The sequence below is a fragment of the Cinclus cinclus genome, chromosome 4 (assembly GCF_963662255.1).
Source record: "Cinclus cinclus chromosome 4, bCinCin1.1, whole genome shotgun sequence".
NCBI classification, from domain to species: Eukaryota; Metazoa; Chordata; class Aves; order Passeriformes; family Cinclidae; genus Cinclus; species Cinclus cinclus.
In genome coordinates, this window is record NC_085049.1 from 22425756 (window position 1) to 22444212 (window position 18457).

The 18457-nt window shown below is 38.6% G+C and overlaps 1 protein-coding gene across 1 annotated transcript in view; it reads right to left on the reverse strand.

Annotated features, from left to right (window-relative positions):
• LOC134043457 (potassium voltage-gated channel subfamily KQT member 1-like) overlaps positions 1–18457 on the reverse strand; it is a 408991-nt gene that overhangs the window by 324997 nt on the left and 65537 nt on the right. Inside the window, exons 11-12 of the mRNA XM_062491792.1 lie at positions 12930–13044; positions 10821–10832 (exon numbers count right to left, since the gene is read on the reverse strand). Of these exons, the coding sequence (XP_062347776.1) occupies positions 10821–10832; positions 12930–13044 (127 nt within the window). The remainder of the gene's footprint in view (positions 1–10820; positions 10833–12929; positions 13045–18457) is intronic.

Genomic DNA, 18457 nt, shown 5'->3' on the forward strand with positions numbered 1-18457 from the left:
CCAAACATCTGAACTAAGGGTCATGTTTTGAGCACTAGAGGACTGTAAAAGTTTTACAATATGCTTATGAAAATACCAAAAAAATTTTTAAAAAGTTCTACATTCATCTGTGAGATATTTGTTTCTTGCATCAATTAAATCAGCTGGTAAAATCTACTAAACTGTGGCTAGGTGTTCATCTGTTGAAGAGGAAGAAATCTGCCCTTGCGAACAAACACTGAAATTTTATTTTACCCCAGCCCACCCACTGTGTGTTTACACATCACACACAGAGACTAGCTGTAAAGTAAGCAGGAGGATAATTCTGACTTAATTTTCAGGTTTAATATTATGCATGAGTGATAAAATTAAATTTAGACTCCGGGTAAATATGCAGGGGTTCAAGCACACCAGTTGGTTTGCTTTCACAACCATGCAAACAAACAACAAAAGAAATCTAAAAAGGTGTAATATAATATCACATGAAAGAGAGACCTTTGTAAGCCAGAGTATAGACACATTTCACAGAAATCCCATAGCTACCTACGTGGTTATAGCTCTAAACCTACATGGTTCTATCTCTAAACCTCTGTATAATCAAGTACAGGGCTGACTGTAAATTGGAAGGGATGGGATACTCCTTTTATCCCAGTTATTGATTATATGTAGCAGGGAGCTGCTGTGAGGTCGGTGGGGTAGCTATACAAAAGATAAAGATTTCTCTCCAAGTTCTGCAGATGTTAGACATTCTTCCTGGTCAAATTCTAAGGCCATCTGAGGACACCAGCTCAGAGTCTTGGCCAGTTAGAGGCAAAACTCAGATGCTCAAGCATTGAAGTAGAAGTCAGAGCTCAGTCAAGGCACCTCAGTACAGTGAGCAAAGTCAAATTTTGTTGTCCAGGGCTTTTGTCAGACATGCACACACATACATGCTTCTCCCACCCCACAAAGAGGACAAGAAACTGCAGGGATTGACGACAGGATGAGGTGGTTATGGATGATGAAAGGAGCTGAGAGGAGCCCAGGTGAGCTCTGAAGTCACCAGCAAGATGTGCAAGGGAGCTCTGGGTGAGAGTGAGAGGCCCTCAGATCTTATCCAGACAGGTACTGCTTTCCCTGTTTCCATTCCCCCATCTTTTCAGCCACAAGCTTCCCAGCTCCTATCCATTTCTCCACCAGGAACAGCAGACCCTACTCTCACCATTTCACACTGCACTAGTCAATCCCCCATCCTAAAGAATTGACTTTATTCCTGTGCCTCAGGAGCTGCAGGAGGACAAGGGACAAGCAGAAAATGGAACAGGCCAAACCCATTTTTGCTGCTGAGACCAAGTTTGACACAAAGCAATTCCTTCTCACTGACAGAGCAGTGCTGTACAGAAAGAGCAGGGGTAATTAGCTTAATCAATTTTACCTTCTTTTACTTAGAGCTAACTTGGGTTCTCTGCAAGAGGGGACAGACAAAGGGTTTGCAGTGAAAACCCTCAAGGTACCACTGCCCTTCCTTGGCTAGCAAGTTCCCCTTGCCCAGTGCTTGTTAAACACTAACAGGCTTGTTTTCAAAATTAAAATTTAATCTGAGTTTGGCAGGTGGATAACATGAGACTAATAGAAACCTTTCACTCAAGGTTAAACAGAAAAGATTATGCATAGAAATCAAATTGAAACTTTTCCTACATTAAAAAGACCAAATCAATGGCAATTTCTTTGTCAAGGTGAGAAAGAATGTGAACTTCCATGAACTACAAAGTTCAGAGATGAAGTATGAAATTTACAGCAGCCACAGTCTCAAAGGAATAAGAAAAGAACTAAACGTGGGAAGAGCATGTGCTTTTATTTATTTTTTTTTCTGAAATGCCTTATAAATGCTGCAAGTTCCGCACATTTCAGATTATAAGCAATTTGAATTTTTGTTTTTAAATAACAAAGGAGCTAGGTAAGCAGAGGAACATGTGGAAACTAGTTTACATGGTATTATTGGACTTGGATTACTGCAGGGACAAATCACAGAACCCACTGGAGGGTATCCTTCAGTGGCAACTGCTGAAGTAAGAGAAATCAGCATAAGAACAGCTTCAAGAGCTCTTAGAGCTTTGTTTTCAAGCATATTTTTATACTAATGAGCATCACACATATTGTAGCCAGCTGACTAAATTAAAAAAAAAAAATCTTACCAGTGCCCAGGTGTAGGCAGCCTGACTGACTAAAGCAGGGGAGATAAGTATCAGTGAATTATGAAAAATGCCATTACAGCAAGCCAGGAGCAAACAGGCAGAGCACTGGGAGGAACAGAGCTCAATATAGCGTGCAATGACTGTAAGCTTCAGTGCCCACATACTAAGCTTTCTGTACTGTAATGGTCTGATAAATTCATTTTGACCCAGAGACCAGAGATAAATTGTCTTAGCAATACAAACAAACAGCTAAGCAATTAGGGCAAAGTTTTTTGAGAACGTGGTGATAACATCTAGAAGCATTGTTGGGCAAGGGGGAAAAGCAGCCCTGGAGATAGGGGGTTTAATCTGGAGTAAAAGAGAGAATATAATGGCTTCTCCAAATTGCAGAGCACTAAAAGAAAAAGCAGACAAGCAACTGGCACTGCTATTTGTCTGGCATCTATTTCAGTGTATCCAGCCTGAAAAGCAACTTTCATTGTCCCATTTGGAGTTCATCAAGTTTGGCCTATAAAAAGATTTTACATGTGCAGCTGTGAAAGTGTCAGAGCTGAGAAATCCATGAGGAACCATCAGGTTTTATAGAATTGCCATAATTTAAATTTCCTGAAAGTAGCTTATTAAAATAGACTTTTCAAGCACAGAGATTAATGCGGTGGTGAAATGACCAAAGCAGCAATTTCATCTATCAGTTTTCATTTATCAGCCCTATTGAGGCACAGACATGTTAATTGTGAAGCAGAACACTGGCTGCAACAATTCCATTATCTCCCAGGCACAGAAATAAGAGTAATTAATATTTAAATCAAATTGTGCATTGATTTATCAATGAGTGTTTCAGCATTACTTTAAATCAACATAATTAAATATGGTATAATAAATATATGTATATATAAATGAGTGAAATTTCAGGTCTAGACTACACTCTTTCAGTTTTGGTAGGGCTACCCAAGAAAATAGCCATGAGAAGATATAAGATGGTCTCTCATATTAATACTAACTTTTGTTGTGAACATCTTGTACATTATCTTTTAATAGAGATGTTTTAATAGAGATGCCTGCTCATTGCAAAGTATCTAAATTTCATTTTAGACAAAAAGAAATATGGAGGAGATACATTCACATTATACTTTTGCTGCAGCTGAATGGCCAGTTTTCTCAGTGTTCACTGAAGAATGAGAACTGGTATTGTTTTTAAACACAGAATAAAAATGCAAATGGCATTTGCTTTGCTAAACAACTTCTTTCACCCTTGTAAGATTTTTCTTTAAAGTGTATATTAGGAAAAAATAATAATAATTAAAAAAAAACAAAGCAGTAAGACGCAAACATTCATGAGAAGTATTTTTGGAGCTGCCATAAACAATCCATAGCCTTAAGTACATCCCATAGAACAGAAGCAGCTCCAGTAACTCAGCCATGTCATGTGAATTCCAATACCCTTTAATGCACTGAAAACAAGCATGACTTGCTTCATTGGGTACTATGTCGCACTATACAAAAATCTATAAAAGCCACCTGAATTAAATTAACAACTATTTATATTTCAGTAAGGAAAGGCACTTGACTAGTAAATACAGAATAAGACTGTATAGAGATTGGCAAATAAGGGAAGACTGCAGCACTCCTTGATAAACACCAAACTAACACTTAAAAACACACACAAAAAAAAAGTTTTCCTTTTTATCTTAGGCTAAGTGGACAGTCTACCTGCTTCCTGGGTGGAAATATAGTGATAACTCCAAATTGTTTGTTTAAACTCCACTGTGAAACATCACAACCAAATGATGCCATTTCAATTTATGATCAATGTATTATTGCTCAGGTTATTTTGAACGTTTCAAAGTAGATTTTCATAATATTGGTAATGATGAAGTACTAAAGGAATCACTCATAAATCACATTTTCTAACTACAGAGCTGTTCCTGATACCACTAATAAAATTTAATTTCCTATCTTTTTTGGTCCTCTAATGGACCCATCACCACTTGTCACTTAACCACACTGAACTCTAATAAATGTCACTTACAGTTTCTGTATTTTTTTCTTGCTTCATGCTACCCCGGAAATTTTGTGTATAGGAGCAGCACATTAGACAGGCACATCACCTCTTCACAAAGTAAGCTGTAAGGATTAGAAGTGACTCTCTCAAGTGGAAGGCAGGATTCTGACTTGCAGGGCTGCTGTTCATGCTCAGGAGGACAGCAGGGTAACACTCAGCTATTATTAAGTAAAATTAGTTTCCTGCCTTAGAAAGAATAACAGGTTTTAACTTCAGCTCTCTTCTTCACAAGTGCTAGGCAAAAAAAATGGTGTCTTCATGCCTTCAAGCTTTTCTCCCTCCTTTTTTGGCCTTAGTTGTCTCTACAGTCCTTGTTATGCAGGGATGGGCTTTTGGTTGGTATGAGAGAAGAGCTGCCTAGATCACAGGAGCAGCCCAAGGAAACAGCCATGGAAGGAAAGGGGAAGGACAGCTGGTACATACAATTTCTAAATTATTCTTTGTGTTGAATGCTGCCAATACAAAACACACCCTGCTTACAGATGGAGCTCAACTGCCTCAGCAATGACCTGAATGTTCAGGCTGCAGACACCATGGATTCCTATCCCTGCTTCTCCTTTGCCACAGTATATTTTACACAAACAGACAGTGAACACAACCAAGTGCCTATGACCGGAACAGGCACAGACATGGTTCAGCCACATCCAATTTCATCTTACAGAAGAAGTGTTAAAACACAAAGTACTGCAAAACCACCAGATCAGGGGAAACAGCAAACACGTGCTTGGTTATTTCTACTTATGTGACAGAGTCACATTTCTCTGTGCAGTGCAACCACCATGCTTTTCCCACCAAGGTTTTTCATCCTCCCTTCCTCAAAACACAAGTGCCACAAGTGTCACACTTTTATTTTGCCTGACGTTGGCAGGATGGGGTGGTCTGATACAAAAGGTTGCACTGTCACCTTCAGCAAACATCACCCTTCTCCTATTATGTTTTTCCAAATTTCCATCACAGCTGCATGTAGAAACACTTATGATATTGTCACGTGTCATGGAGTCTGGAAATTACAACTGAATTATAATAATATTTAACTAAAACCTTGACAAATTCTGACATCCAAACAAAGCCTTGATAATGTGATTTCCCCTTCCCTGGCTTTCTCCTCACACTACAGACAAGAGGTGCCAGTACTGGAGACCAGGAATACAACTTGCACCCGTTTCAATAACAAATATTATAGTTGCCTTTTTTTATTTTCTAACTTGCTACTGAGATAAATAATTTCTGTGCACAGCAAAGCCACAAAGGTGAGTCTTTAATTTTATCTGGAAACAGATGCATTCTTGGTAAACTATTTTTACGACAGATATTTGCAGCCATAAATCCCAGAAGTATCACTTCACACTCCTGCCATGAAAATTTGATTCACACTTTAAAATTCTGTGAAATTATTAGAAAAGCCATTGAGGAGGGGAAAAAAATCAATTTTAGAAAATGTTTTGTAGAAGCTTCTGTTTCCAAAGCAACTTTGCATGTCGCACTTTTCTATCAGTTCTGGAAATTTTGCTGCATAGAGGTTTACATGATAATACGCATTCACCTATATTTTGACAGTGGACTGTTACAATAGCCTGTTTTCCAGAAAAGAAAGTCTAACCACCACACCAAGCTGAGCCTTTAAAGGGGGTTGGTTAAATTTCTCATTAAACTGATGTTTAAGTATAGTAGAGGTCTTTCTTAGTGTGGCAACTTGCCAATTCAACATCGGGGAAATTCAGATGCAGATAAATTAAGCTTATAAATAAGCTTGCTGAAATGACAAACGGGATTTGGAAAGCTGAAACGGGAATTTCTGTTTCTCCTGTGTTGTAGGGCAGTGCCCTCCACTGGCCAAATGCTCTCACTTTTTGATTAAAAGAGCAAAAATTCACCATGACTCCTGAATAAAACCTCAAAAATACTTCCAAACCCCCTCTGAATCAGTGTCAAATTCTTATAAAAGGTTATTGTATAATGGCACCAATTTATACTAATGCAAGCCTTACTTTCATATTATATGGTAATAAAAATACTTTGGGTGCTGAAATAAATCCCAAGGCCGCCCTTTTAAAGAGCTCCAAATTAGAACTGACAAGACAAAAATGGGTAGTGCTAAAAAGTGTAATTTGACACAAGACCATACAGTGGTAAAAAGCATAGAACAGATTAGCAATTACTACTGTCTGTTAAATTCACATTATTTTGGATAATTTTTTTCTGTTCTGAAGTGACAGATGCTCATGAAAATCCCTCTTTGAAGCAATTAATAATGTTTTTGAGTGCCTTGCTGACAGAACTAGTTGCATCAGTAATACCTATGTTCTATATACTTGACAGTGGGAATTAGTAAGTGTCAAAAGCTAACAGACAATGAGAAACCTGGAAACAAGATGGATATAAATGTATGCCATCCACTCATGGTACTGTGGGTTACCCCAGGGACCCTGTTTTAGCAGTAACAGTGTTATTAATGAGTTTATAGTCGATTCAATTATCCTACACAAGATAATTATCCAATTACTAGATTATATGATATATCATATATTATATATTATGTTCAGTGGGATAACCACTTCCCACCAGTTGCTGGTGGGAAGGTAAACTGTTTCTTTAATAAGATTAAAAGCAATAAGCTATAAGAGGAAATTATGACAAAAATACAAAGATAAATGGATCTGGTAGAGATAGACCAAAGCCATAGAAAGACTGAAAATATGTTTAGTGTTCCAAGTTGCACACTTAGATTTTCAAGCAGAGACAAAGAAAGACAAAAAATATTCTTAGGAGACTGATGAAATCTTCACTACCATCTACAGATAGTGGAAGGCTGAAAGTCAGAGGATGGGTTTAACATCCCTTTTTTTCAAGGGTTAAACAATGACCATTTTCTTTGATAGCACCTAACGTAAGCATTAAGGCCTAGCAGAAGTTTTACCATTTATCCCATTCACTTTGTACAAAATTTCTGTGTTAGTGGGCAATGAAGGAAATTAGTCATATTTCATACCTGCCAATCATATGATAACCTATTTCCTCTAGAAAAAAAACTAAAAAAAACAAAAAAAACCCCAAAAAACCAATACCCAAAAACCAACACCAACAACAACAAAAAAAAACCAAACAAAACAAACAAAAAAATCCAAAAAAAACCAACCAAACAAAAAAAACACTGTTCCTAACCTTGTTTTTCAAGACAAAAGCTAGATTCCAAGACTAACCATGAAGCATCCTCCTTTGAATACAAATTTGATTTTCCACCCAAGCACACAGGAGTGCTCAGGGTACCCCCCGATCCCTGCAGAACCCAGCTCTGGTGAGGAGGGGAGTAGCTTTGGTCTGTCCTTCCAGGCAATCTGGAGCGAGCACAAACACCCACAGACAAGAGAGAACCCAACCCCCTGGCTTCATTAAGCTTCAATCCTCACAGAAAGGCCTGGAGATTAATTTGGGATCTTCTTTTTGTATCAAGATTCACCAGTGATGACACACAGCAAGGCACTGAGTCACCCTCGGGGTCTCAGTTTCCAGTGTTAGAAGAGGTTTGTTTTGCATCCATTGCCTCACCTCAGGTCTATCTTTTCCCCACTCCTCAGGGTCCCCTTGATTGTTTAATAACCACATTTTAATGCTGGGTTTTCCTGCTAATCCTTTTGTAGTTGAAATCTTCCTTGTACAATCTAAGAGCCAATTTTGTGCTATGAGCTTGAAATAAAAAAACCTGGAGGAGGTGAGAACAGTGGATATCAGGTTGCTCCCACATTCAGGTCTGTGCTTCTTTTACATTACTTTAAGACCTCAAACTGAAGAAGTGAAGTCATTTTCACAGCCACAACCCACACCCTCATGCATAGGAATGCAACCCAAATACCTTCATGCTTTCTAAATTTCTGCACAGAACTGTTTTAACCAGGATTGGACTAAACCCATGGCTCCTAAACACAGCTTGACACTGCTGTGGACAGAGCTGTTGGAACCTGGAAACTGAGAATTTTAGGCTTTCTGTGCTGACAGGCACTGGCCCCCAAGAAAAACCTGGTTTTGACCTGAGGGCATGGAGAAGGCTTCCAAAAAAAAAAAACATTGAATGACAGAATTGGGATCATGAGTGTGTAGTTTGATGCATGGTGGAAAACTTAGGGTTTTAGAGTACAGTAATATATACATAGCAAGATGGAGGTTTTAGGGTGGAGGCTTCCCTCTTCTTCTTCATGAATCTAGGTATTCTTGTTTAATTAGATAGAAAATTCCACATTGTGGGTCAAGAGTGGTTACTTATGGGCTTAAAAGTAAAAATAATTTAGGTGTCCTTTCTTAATTGGACAGCTGGCCCTTAAAAGGCCTTGTAGAGAGAGAAATACATCTCCATTTTTAACTTGCTAGTTTGAAGTGCTGTAGAACTCACTGTAATATAGATAAGAATTAATAAACATCTGAGTCCAAACAAGAATACCAAAATAACTGAAGAAATAACATTTAATCCTGACCCTGGCAAAAAGAAGATAAATTGCAATACAGAGCCTCAGAAAAAAAGAGCAACTGCAGGTCTCACTCTCAGCCCACAAAAAGTAATGAAGGCTCAGTTTCCCTGTGGGGAGCAGGTGGAGCTCTCTGCTCCCTGGCAGCCTGCTCCAGCTGAGGAGTTGCTGCTCAGCTGTGCCCTGGGGGCAGCCACCACTGGCCATGGACACTGTGTGTGCATCTCACACAGATGAGAGATGCACAGATGCACATCTCTCAACCTGGCAGAGGTTTCCAGCGGTGCAGAGCTGCAGCCCTGCCCTGCTCCCCTCCAGGGACCAGCTGACATTTACCTCCGTGTGACCTCAGCCAGCCACAAAATGCACGCTCAACCGCAGCTGCTTAACCATGCTGACATATAGAATTTTGTACTTTTGCTTTTCCTTACAGTGGAAAGAGCTTTAGACACCACAACTTCAAACCACAGAGCTCTGAAAAACAAAAACAGGATGTCTGCCTCTAAAGCTGCTGCTGTGTATATTCTTCCTGAGACTGGGAAATCTGGGACCAGGTTGGTGTAATCTTTCAGTGGAGTATATTAGCCAAATTCTGTCTTTCCTGATGGAAGGTTAACTCTGGTGTGTATGACAGAAAATGTTGTCATGGCCAAGGGTTCATGTCATCACAATAAAAATAGAACCAGCTGGAGAGAAAAAAATTAAAATATTAAGTCTTAAAATTATTGGGTTCTCCTTTACTCTTACAAAACTCCAGTGATGCACTAAGGGAGTTCCCTTCTGACTGTTCATCAGAGAATTTGAAAAACTAGGTGAGTAATTATATCAGGCAGTGAGGCAGTCCAAACATTTATTGCTAAAAATAGAACAACTCATCAACTGATTGAAATTAATATATTTATTTAATCTGTCAGAATTGATTAATTTCTAGCATAATTTTTATTCAACTTTGGACACTTCAGAAGCAGCCATTATAAGCCAACAGAGCTCTACTCAGGTTAGCAGCACATGGGATCTTTGGCCCCTGTGAAAATGGGCTAGAGATACTCAGGAAAAACTCCAGACAGCCACAGAGTTAGCAACTGAATGTGATGCTTTTGTCCACTGGCTCAGGCCTTGTTCACATTTGTGCAAAGATCACCCCAGCTGTCTAAGGGATCCAAAACAGCTGTGTTTCTACAGAAAGGTCTCTCAAGCTCCATTTTACAGTTTGCTGCTTGATTTTACAGACAGCTTCTACCAGGGCAGCTTAGCTTCTCCACGCCTGTATAGACCACTCACATCAGAATTCCACTGGTCGATGCATCCACCACTGAGACACCACTGGGCAGTGCTGCAACACATTGAACTGGTTTGCTTTCAGTCAAATATCACCTTAAACAGTAATATGAGCAGTTTTCAAGCAGCCTGGTGCTCGCTTGGCAAAACCTACCTGAGTTACTGTGACGTGAATCTAGTACTTAGGTGCAGATCGGTGTGACAGAGGTTTGTCTAAAGCAACGAAGCTCAAGGGCAAGAAATCTGTTTTCCTGGGATATCATTTTCCCTTCCCACACAGTGGAGGCAATTTGCAAGAGAGTGTGGCCTAAAGCAAAGCTTTTGTCACGAGAGAGCATCTCTGCTGTCATCCATCCAGAAGAGCAAACTTTACAAGCATCTATTGTTCTCATTACAGAAAACAACCCTCAAAACATTACAGTTGTAGACCGGGCACCATGTTTAATAATTAACACAGGAAGCTTAAAAATGACCAGTTAAGACTTTGAAATAAAGGTTTACTGCAGGATTATTAGCTTAAAACATTTGCTGAAGACAAACAAAACTTTAGCTTTTGGCAGCTGCACATCAAACTTGAGTTCAAAAAGTGCCTCACATGAAACTGTCATCAACGTTGGATCCTGGCATGAACTGACATCTGAAAGCCAAGTTTTCACTTATTTTGCAAGTTGGGAATGCTCACCGTGTGTTTATATACATATATATATATATATATATATATATATTTTACCCTTGGAAGTATTTTTTTCTAATAATTGACTTATTTTATGATTCTAGGATGAAGATTTGTTGACTTAAGTGAAAAGTAGAAGTCATGCTGTTTTGGAAAATTCACACACCAAAGCAAATGCAGCACACACCAAGACTTACCTGCTTACACTTCTGCCAAAAGACAAGATAAATAATGACACTGAGTATATCTAATATTGATGTGTGTATCAGGCAAATGCAACGTTAATATCTTACTGTTTGCATTGGAACTGAGAGCTTAAACCTGGATCCATAAGGACAATACATTCTGTGCTTCTCTCATAAAGTTCACAGTTTAAATAAGGAGACACTACACAATTCTGCTCAAGAATCAGGACAACTCTTAAATGAATGCAACCTACTAGGTAGAAATGTTGACACAGAAATGAGATGATCAGTGATAGAGGTGAAAACTGCTATGGTCAGTTTAAAAGCAGAAAACTAGATGAAATGTCTTGTTTTGACTGTGTTCCTTCATGGCACCTTTGTATCTATAATTTTCGGCCTTATATTTTCTATGCATTTGAAGTTTCTTACAAATATTTAGAATGTAGAATTTATACATATGTTTTTTATCATAGGGCTTAGAGTATAAAAATTCTTAATTTAGCAATTTCAGTTGCAAGATCATTCTGTTTCTGTGCACCTGATACCCACATCAATGAATTAATGATTTCATAGTATATTACTTTAAACTGTGTAGCACAATATTTTGAATCTCTCCATATTTTAATTTCTTTTTTCATTTGTGCATTTAATTAACTTTCTGCTACTCCTTATTTTCCCCACAAGGGAGAAACACATTTGAAGACCAATAGGAGCTAAAAATGCAGGTACAGTTTGCACTACACAATGTAATTCACAATATCATTTTTAATGTATTAAACAGTAGAAATAAGATTAGAACTGAGGGGTTATTTCCTCAAATGCAAAACCCTCTGCTTGCACTGTGCTGAATAAAAAGAAGAAAAAAGACCAATTTGATAGAACAATTTTGAATTCTCTGATTTGAAAGCAAGGCCAGTATTAGATGATGGGGAAATAAAAGGACCAGGGTATCTGGTATGAAAGTATAGTCCAGTTACTATAGGTGTAGCAGACACATCATCTATATGAGTTCCCTGGACAGAAAGTAAACATAGGATATGAAAGAAAACCTCTTAAAGGCAATCACACTATAGAATGGAAATCACATTGCTTTCAAATTCATCCTGAACACCACTGTGGATATTTTTCCCTATCTGAAGGCAAGCAAATTTTTTTCTTTTTTTAATTTAACCTCAGATATTTACTAAAGGGTTTTTCCAGTGGCAAGCCCATAATTTCTCTTGTAATAGTGATCTCAGGTGGGTTTTTCACCAACATTACCATAACATCCAAACATCAGCTAGACCTTCATGAGCCTGCTAACTCAGGAAATCTCCTCACCAGCATTATTTGTATCAGTTTCTGATGGGAGATAAAACATTGCTGTGGCACTTGGATACTGTGGTCCATCCAGACCTTCTGCTATGCTTTAATGCTTTGCCTTACATTTGAAATTTTCTCCAGAATCCCTGTGCTCAATGCTGACATGTATGTTACAGGACAGAAGAATGAAGGTTACTCAAGATCCTGCTAAAGCACAATATGGAGTTGTCCTACATGATTATTTTTTTTATTTCCAGAAATATTTTCTAAGCCAAGTAAAAGCAACAATTCAACAACTGCAGTGAACTCCCTGATGGATATTTTCTGTCCTGGACAATAATTTCACTTTCATATTTGCAAAACATCATTTCCTTAAAAGTGTGCCTTCTTTATAAAAAATATTACATGAAGTAGCCTTTCTATTTTCAGGCTGTATCTATAAATGACTATTTCATTTAGGTGCATGATCAATTCATATTAGGACTGCCTTAGATCTTAATCTGATGAAGAAGTCTACAAGTCTGCAAAGCTCACAGCTCTCAGGAATGGTGTCAGCTGCCTTAAAAAGTGGGAAAACAAAGACACCGAGACTGCAAGCCACCCATCACAGAGAAGTGCTGCTTTTCCAAGTGTCTAGCTACTTCCACGAGACCTAAGGGTAAACTTGCCTTTCGCAGGAGATGTTCATATTTAGTTAAACAAGATCACAGCCACTTCAAGTGCACCAGCCAGCAGAAGATTAGCTCTCACTCAGTGGCAGGTGTCCCTCATTATTAACGAGCATGTATGTGATCAGTTAAGCAGCTGCTGCTCACTCACTGTGCCACGTCAGATGCCACTGGCAGCAGGGGCTCCTCGGGTCCCAAGTCAATGTCATCAGTGAAGCTGTTGACCCTTGACATGTCTGGGGTGTGCCCTTCCGAGCGTCTTCTCACTGCACAAAAGGTTCAAAGAGATCATAATACATTAGGGAAACAAATCCACAAGCTCTTGACATGGCACATACATAGTTTGAACACAAGGAACCTCTTAGAAGAAAAGTTTGTCTTCTTGAGGGCTGTCTCCTGTGAAGAGAAATTCACCATATCTGCAATATTAATGTGGGCATGATGATACAAACGATCAGATTTCCATTCCCTCACTCAACACCATGTGATATGCATGCTTTAATACCTGTGAAACTATTACTTAAAATGCTATTATCATACAAACAGAATACTTGACACCGAAGTGCTCTCTGGTCACTATAACTACCAGTGTTCCAAATTTCCCCTATGAACCAGGAAGCCTCAGATGGCTGGATGAAGTTGGCTCTACAGAATAACCATGGTGGATAAAAGCAGTGCTGGGGTTTAGTTCAAGTTCCAAGTGTTACAAAGGTACAAAGTTCATGACAGATTTGGAAAACATATAATGGCCAACTAATGAAGGACTTCACGAAGACACTACAAAAATCAGAGAAGTGCAGCTAGCCCTGTAAGTGATAAAATACATTTTTTTTCTAAAGATCTACCCTCAAAACTCATTTCCATTCAATATAGGGCTGACTTAATTATAAATATGCAGTGTACATGTACCCGCCTTTCTAAGTTCAGATGCATCAATATTCAAGAGCTATTTCTGATGCAAATTCTATTCTCTTCAGTATCTTTTCCTACATTAACTTGGTTCAAAACCTACAAAGTATATTTGCTTAAGTTGCTCTGATTTAAAAACAATTAATTCATTGCTTTTAAATCCTAACAGGTTCTAAGGAAGCTGTGACAGGTGATCCCAACAGGTTCTAAGGAAGCTACCTGTACATTTTAACGCTGATTATCCTTGAAAGTTTGGCACATGAGCTGACAGTCTAACTTGGAAAATAGATAGAATGATACATGAATTCAAGGGAGGAACAAAATGTGTGTGTGGGTGAACCACTAAAATTAAGCATCATAACAAGTAAAGACTAAACAGTGTCACTGGCATATGCTGTGATAACAACCCATGTGACAGAAATAAGAAACCTTGTCTCCTAGAAAATTAAACTGTTGAAATACCCAGTTAATTCCAGAACAACACTTTAGCTGGATTGCATTCAAGGTAAATACTAAAAAGCCTACAAAACCAGAGCTTACTATTGGAAGAGCCATTACCCAAATGGCAAGGAGTGAAAATGAAGTCTATGGAATAGAATTGCCAAATAGTGTAACTGAACACTGACAAAGACATAAAATGACAAGGCTATTTTATTTACTTCTGCTGCATTTAATCACAAATAAACGGTGTGCTTCCAGGGGAAACCCAAATCTTCCTACCACTGGGAGCATGAACTTCTGAGCTCTCCCAGCACTACTGAAACACTTTGGCTGTTCTAGAGGAGCTTTATTTTGTGAGACCTGCCAGTTCTGCATTTGTTCCGAAAAGACATTTTTCCTGTACGAGAACTATGTGGCCTCATACTTTGCCAAAATCTTGAAACACACAGATCCAATATTTGAAGTATGGCTTTGGGAAGCACCAATCTCTGAATAAATAACATGGCCCATGATCACACCTGCAAAATTCAACTGGGGGAGTTTTGGCTCAAGCTACAGGAAGGTTTTCCTCATAGGAACTCAGCAAAACTTGGGAATTGGCCAAGGCAGTGTTAAATCACTGTGCCCATATAAGGCACATCAGATTACCAGGAAAACTGCATTGCTATCAATTCCTACTCCACAATGAACTGCTGGAAGGGTCAGAGAAGGGCCTAGTTAACTCATGGCAGTTGTCTCCTTCATAGCACTGCATATATACTAAAATTACTGCAATGCATTTGCCATGAGAAGTCGTAGGATTATATTTTAGCCCTGTCATTTTAGGTTTTTGGTCTATTACCACTTTATCAAACTCCTCTTTGACTCATCACACCACTGTTTGCATTCTGCATCCAGGCACTCCTAAAAAACCCAGAAAACCCTAACTGTTTCCATTCAGCTTGCTAACTCCTTTTCTGACAGGTGTTCCTTACTGCAATGTGCTCCACAACACGGTGGCTCTGAGCAAAGGGGAGGGACAGCAGGAGCCAGCTCTGAAACCTTCACTTCCTCATGATTCCCCTGTGCTGTGCTGAGCAGCTCTGCTGCTCCTGCAGAATGCACCTGGAGCCTGCTCTCTGACCAGGGATGGGGGAACCTCATCCTGGGATTTAACAGCCTCTGCCTGGTTACCTACACTAGCAGGACAAGCTTCTGTTGTGTCATTACCTAAGGCAAAAGCACTCAAATTTTCCCTTTGATGAGGACTGCTGTGATTATCTGTGGCAGTCTCATTCCACAAGGAGGGTACATTTCCTCCTGCAAGCATTTGGATAAAAGACAATTATGTGATTATGTATTCTACACAAACAGAAGTTGTGCAACACATACTCCATAGTTGATTTCATGAGCTGAATGGAACTTGTGTACACCATAAAATTAAGTATTCGGGTCATGTTTCAGAGATTGCCTCACTGCTTCCCCTCTGCCCTCCCATGCTTCCATGTTTGGATCCATGGACAGAACAACTTTTGCCATTTTAGTTGCAGATTATATTTATCTCAGAAGTATTAAGAGAAAAAAAGAGCTGCTCACAGAAGTGTTGCTCTATTATATCAAGTTAAAGCATAACTCACAGCTCTGAGGCTCATCATATTTGGGTGGTGATAATATGTGATTCCCTACTACTCTCAAAGCCACTTGACTCAATTCAAAGTATTAGTTTTGGGAAGTATTAAAGCTATCAGCAGGGAATACTTGTTTTATCCATGCAACCCAAATAAAAGTTGTTTAATACTGATTTCCCTCTATGCTTTTAGAACTTATTAATTCTACATTTTTCTGTTTTAAAATATTAACACATGTATAATATGTTATGGTCCCTAAATGAATGCTAATGGTAAATGCATGTAATACACAGTATTTTCTACATATTTTCTGTCCTTTAAGTGACTGTCAGAATTGTGAGCAGTTATCTTCTTATTCAAATCATTCTTTCCGGAACCAACTCAGTTTTTGAAATTAACTCACTTTCCTTGAACTTCCAAAACTCATTTAGACAGCAATGTTCAGTCATAAATCAAAATTCCCAAAAATCACACTAAGAAGAACAATTTCTTTTTAAATGTCAAGAAGCCATAAGCTCCTGAGCAATAAAGTAATTCATAATAATAATTCATGATAGTGCTTTCACTTTGAGGAAAAGTGGAGCATTATAATACATTCAACACATGGCAGTGATGTTTTCCAGAAATAAAACTCAAAGTTTTAAGGCCCAGCTAGTACAGATGGTAGTTTGTAGCAACAGCAGCTCAAGCCAGAATAACTCTGTCTTCCCTCTCTATATTTATTTTCATAAGATTTTCTTGTCCAAACTGACTTTATGGGAATTAATGCCCTACATTTGATGCTGCAGAGGATTAAGCAGGGGAGGCAAGGAAATATGAAGAGGGAAAAGAAGAGGAGCCATCCCTCCCTGTTACTGTGTTACTACTCAGAGTATGAAGAAGCTGTATTGGTTTCACCATAAAAAATACAATACTTTGAGCATGAAAATTTGAAAGCAGAAAATTGAAAATACAGAACAGTATCTACTACAGTACAACAAAATCCAGTGGATGCCACAGACCCAGGGACCCCTGAAACAGAACAACTGATCAAATCAAAGAGCAAGAAGAAAGTTTCATATATCTTTACATTTAATTTAAAATTAAATTAAACACATCAAAACGTAACCCAGAGATATTTTTTGTAATGCTGTTTGGCTTTATCTAAACTTAGAGCGCTTATCTATATAACACTAACTTCTTTGTATCATGGGGAAAAGGCTAGCTCTCAAGTCACAAATGCAACAGAAAATATGGCTGCACTATTGTGGTCATTCCTAAACAGCCAATGCCTATCAACAGCAGGACAAAATAATAAGGAGAGTGTTGCACTATCCTCTTCTCAGATAAAGAAGGTGAAAAAATAGAAAAAGCAGGTCTCTTTTCTTTCAATGCCACTGTCTCCTCATCACTTTCAGACCAGAAGCTGTTAAAACCCTCTCTCTCATAATGCCAGGCTGCTCAACTCAATATCATCAATACATAGGACATAAACATACAATTTAATTTTATATGTGAGGCCGCATTTTGACAGAAAATCCCGGGACAGTAACACTTCCTTTATCTGCAGGGATGAACTGCCTGTGAGATCCCACTGTTATGTCTTGTCTACTTTCCTGTGTCAGGAACTTTTATCACCTCACTTAAAAACACTATATTTGTAAAGCTGCATAAAGGCAAACTGGTTTGGGGCCAAGACTGGGACATCTCCAAATCCTTACTTTCCTGAGAAAAATAAAGGAAAATCAACAGCTTATGAAAGCCCAGAGGCCTGGAAGTGTCTGACAGCTCAACACCAGACTGCTTTTAAAAACCTCTTCAACTTGTTTTTAGTATCATTCATCTCAGCAGGTAAATGGCATTTGTACTCCTCTGAGGAGTCATGTTGGAATAATACAGCAAAACATAATCAGCATGGACTGAGTAATTTCTTTACCAAAATTATAAGAATTTTTCTTCATTACTGTGTTACAGTAGTATCAGGAGTGTACTCAGTACTACTCCAAATAAGATAAAGATATTTTTACTTTAGTTTTATGTAAAACTGTTGCAAATCTGAGCATCTGAAGCTGTGATTTTACATCCTTACTACACACTAGAATGTAAGCCATCTGCAAATGCCACATTCACACATTGTCCCATACACAACTCTTGGAGCTACAAGTACAGTTTAAAAAACTCAGGCTACTTTCTGTACCTAATTTTAGGTGGCTAAATTTATTATCACCATTTGAGATGTGGCTGATTTAAATTCAGGACGATGTACAAAAATTGCATTTTGCCCCCAGAAGACCTGCAGAATGACACCAAAATTAATTAAGCAGTGGTTTGCAAGCAGAACAGAAATAAAAAAGCATCTGAAAAGGTGAATTAAAGAATAAGAATAAATTTGTATTTGTTGCAGACATATTATTAACTCCATGCAAAAAGGGCTGAGCACTCTTCCTGCTGTAGTTACAGATTGTGCTGCAAGTGTTTCAGATAAACTTCAGCATCTGGTTTCTTGTGTATCTGATTTGAAACAATCAGCACTCAAAATGCACTAATTCTGCCTTTGTTTGTTGTACATTCTTTTGTTTAGATAAGCCTGCAGGCCAAAGTACACATAAGGCCTTACAGCCCCTAGAACCCAATCATTCATTACAAGGCTGATGGGACAGCATGGGGATGTAAATGAATACCAACACCGTTGTGGGCACATAGCACTGGGAAAAAGCATGTGGTGCTGGAAAGCATGCAGAGA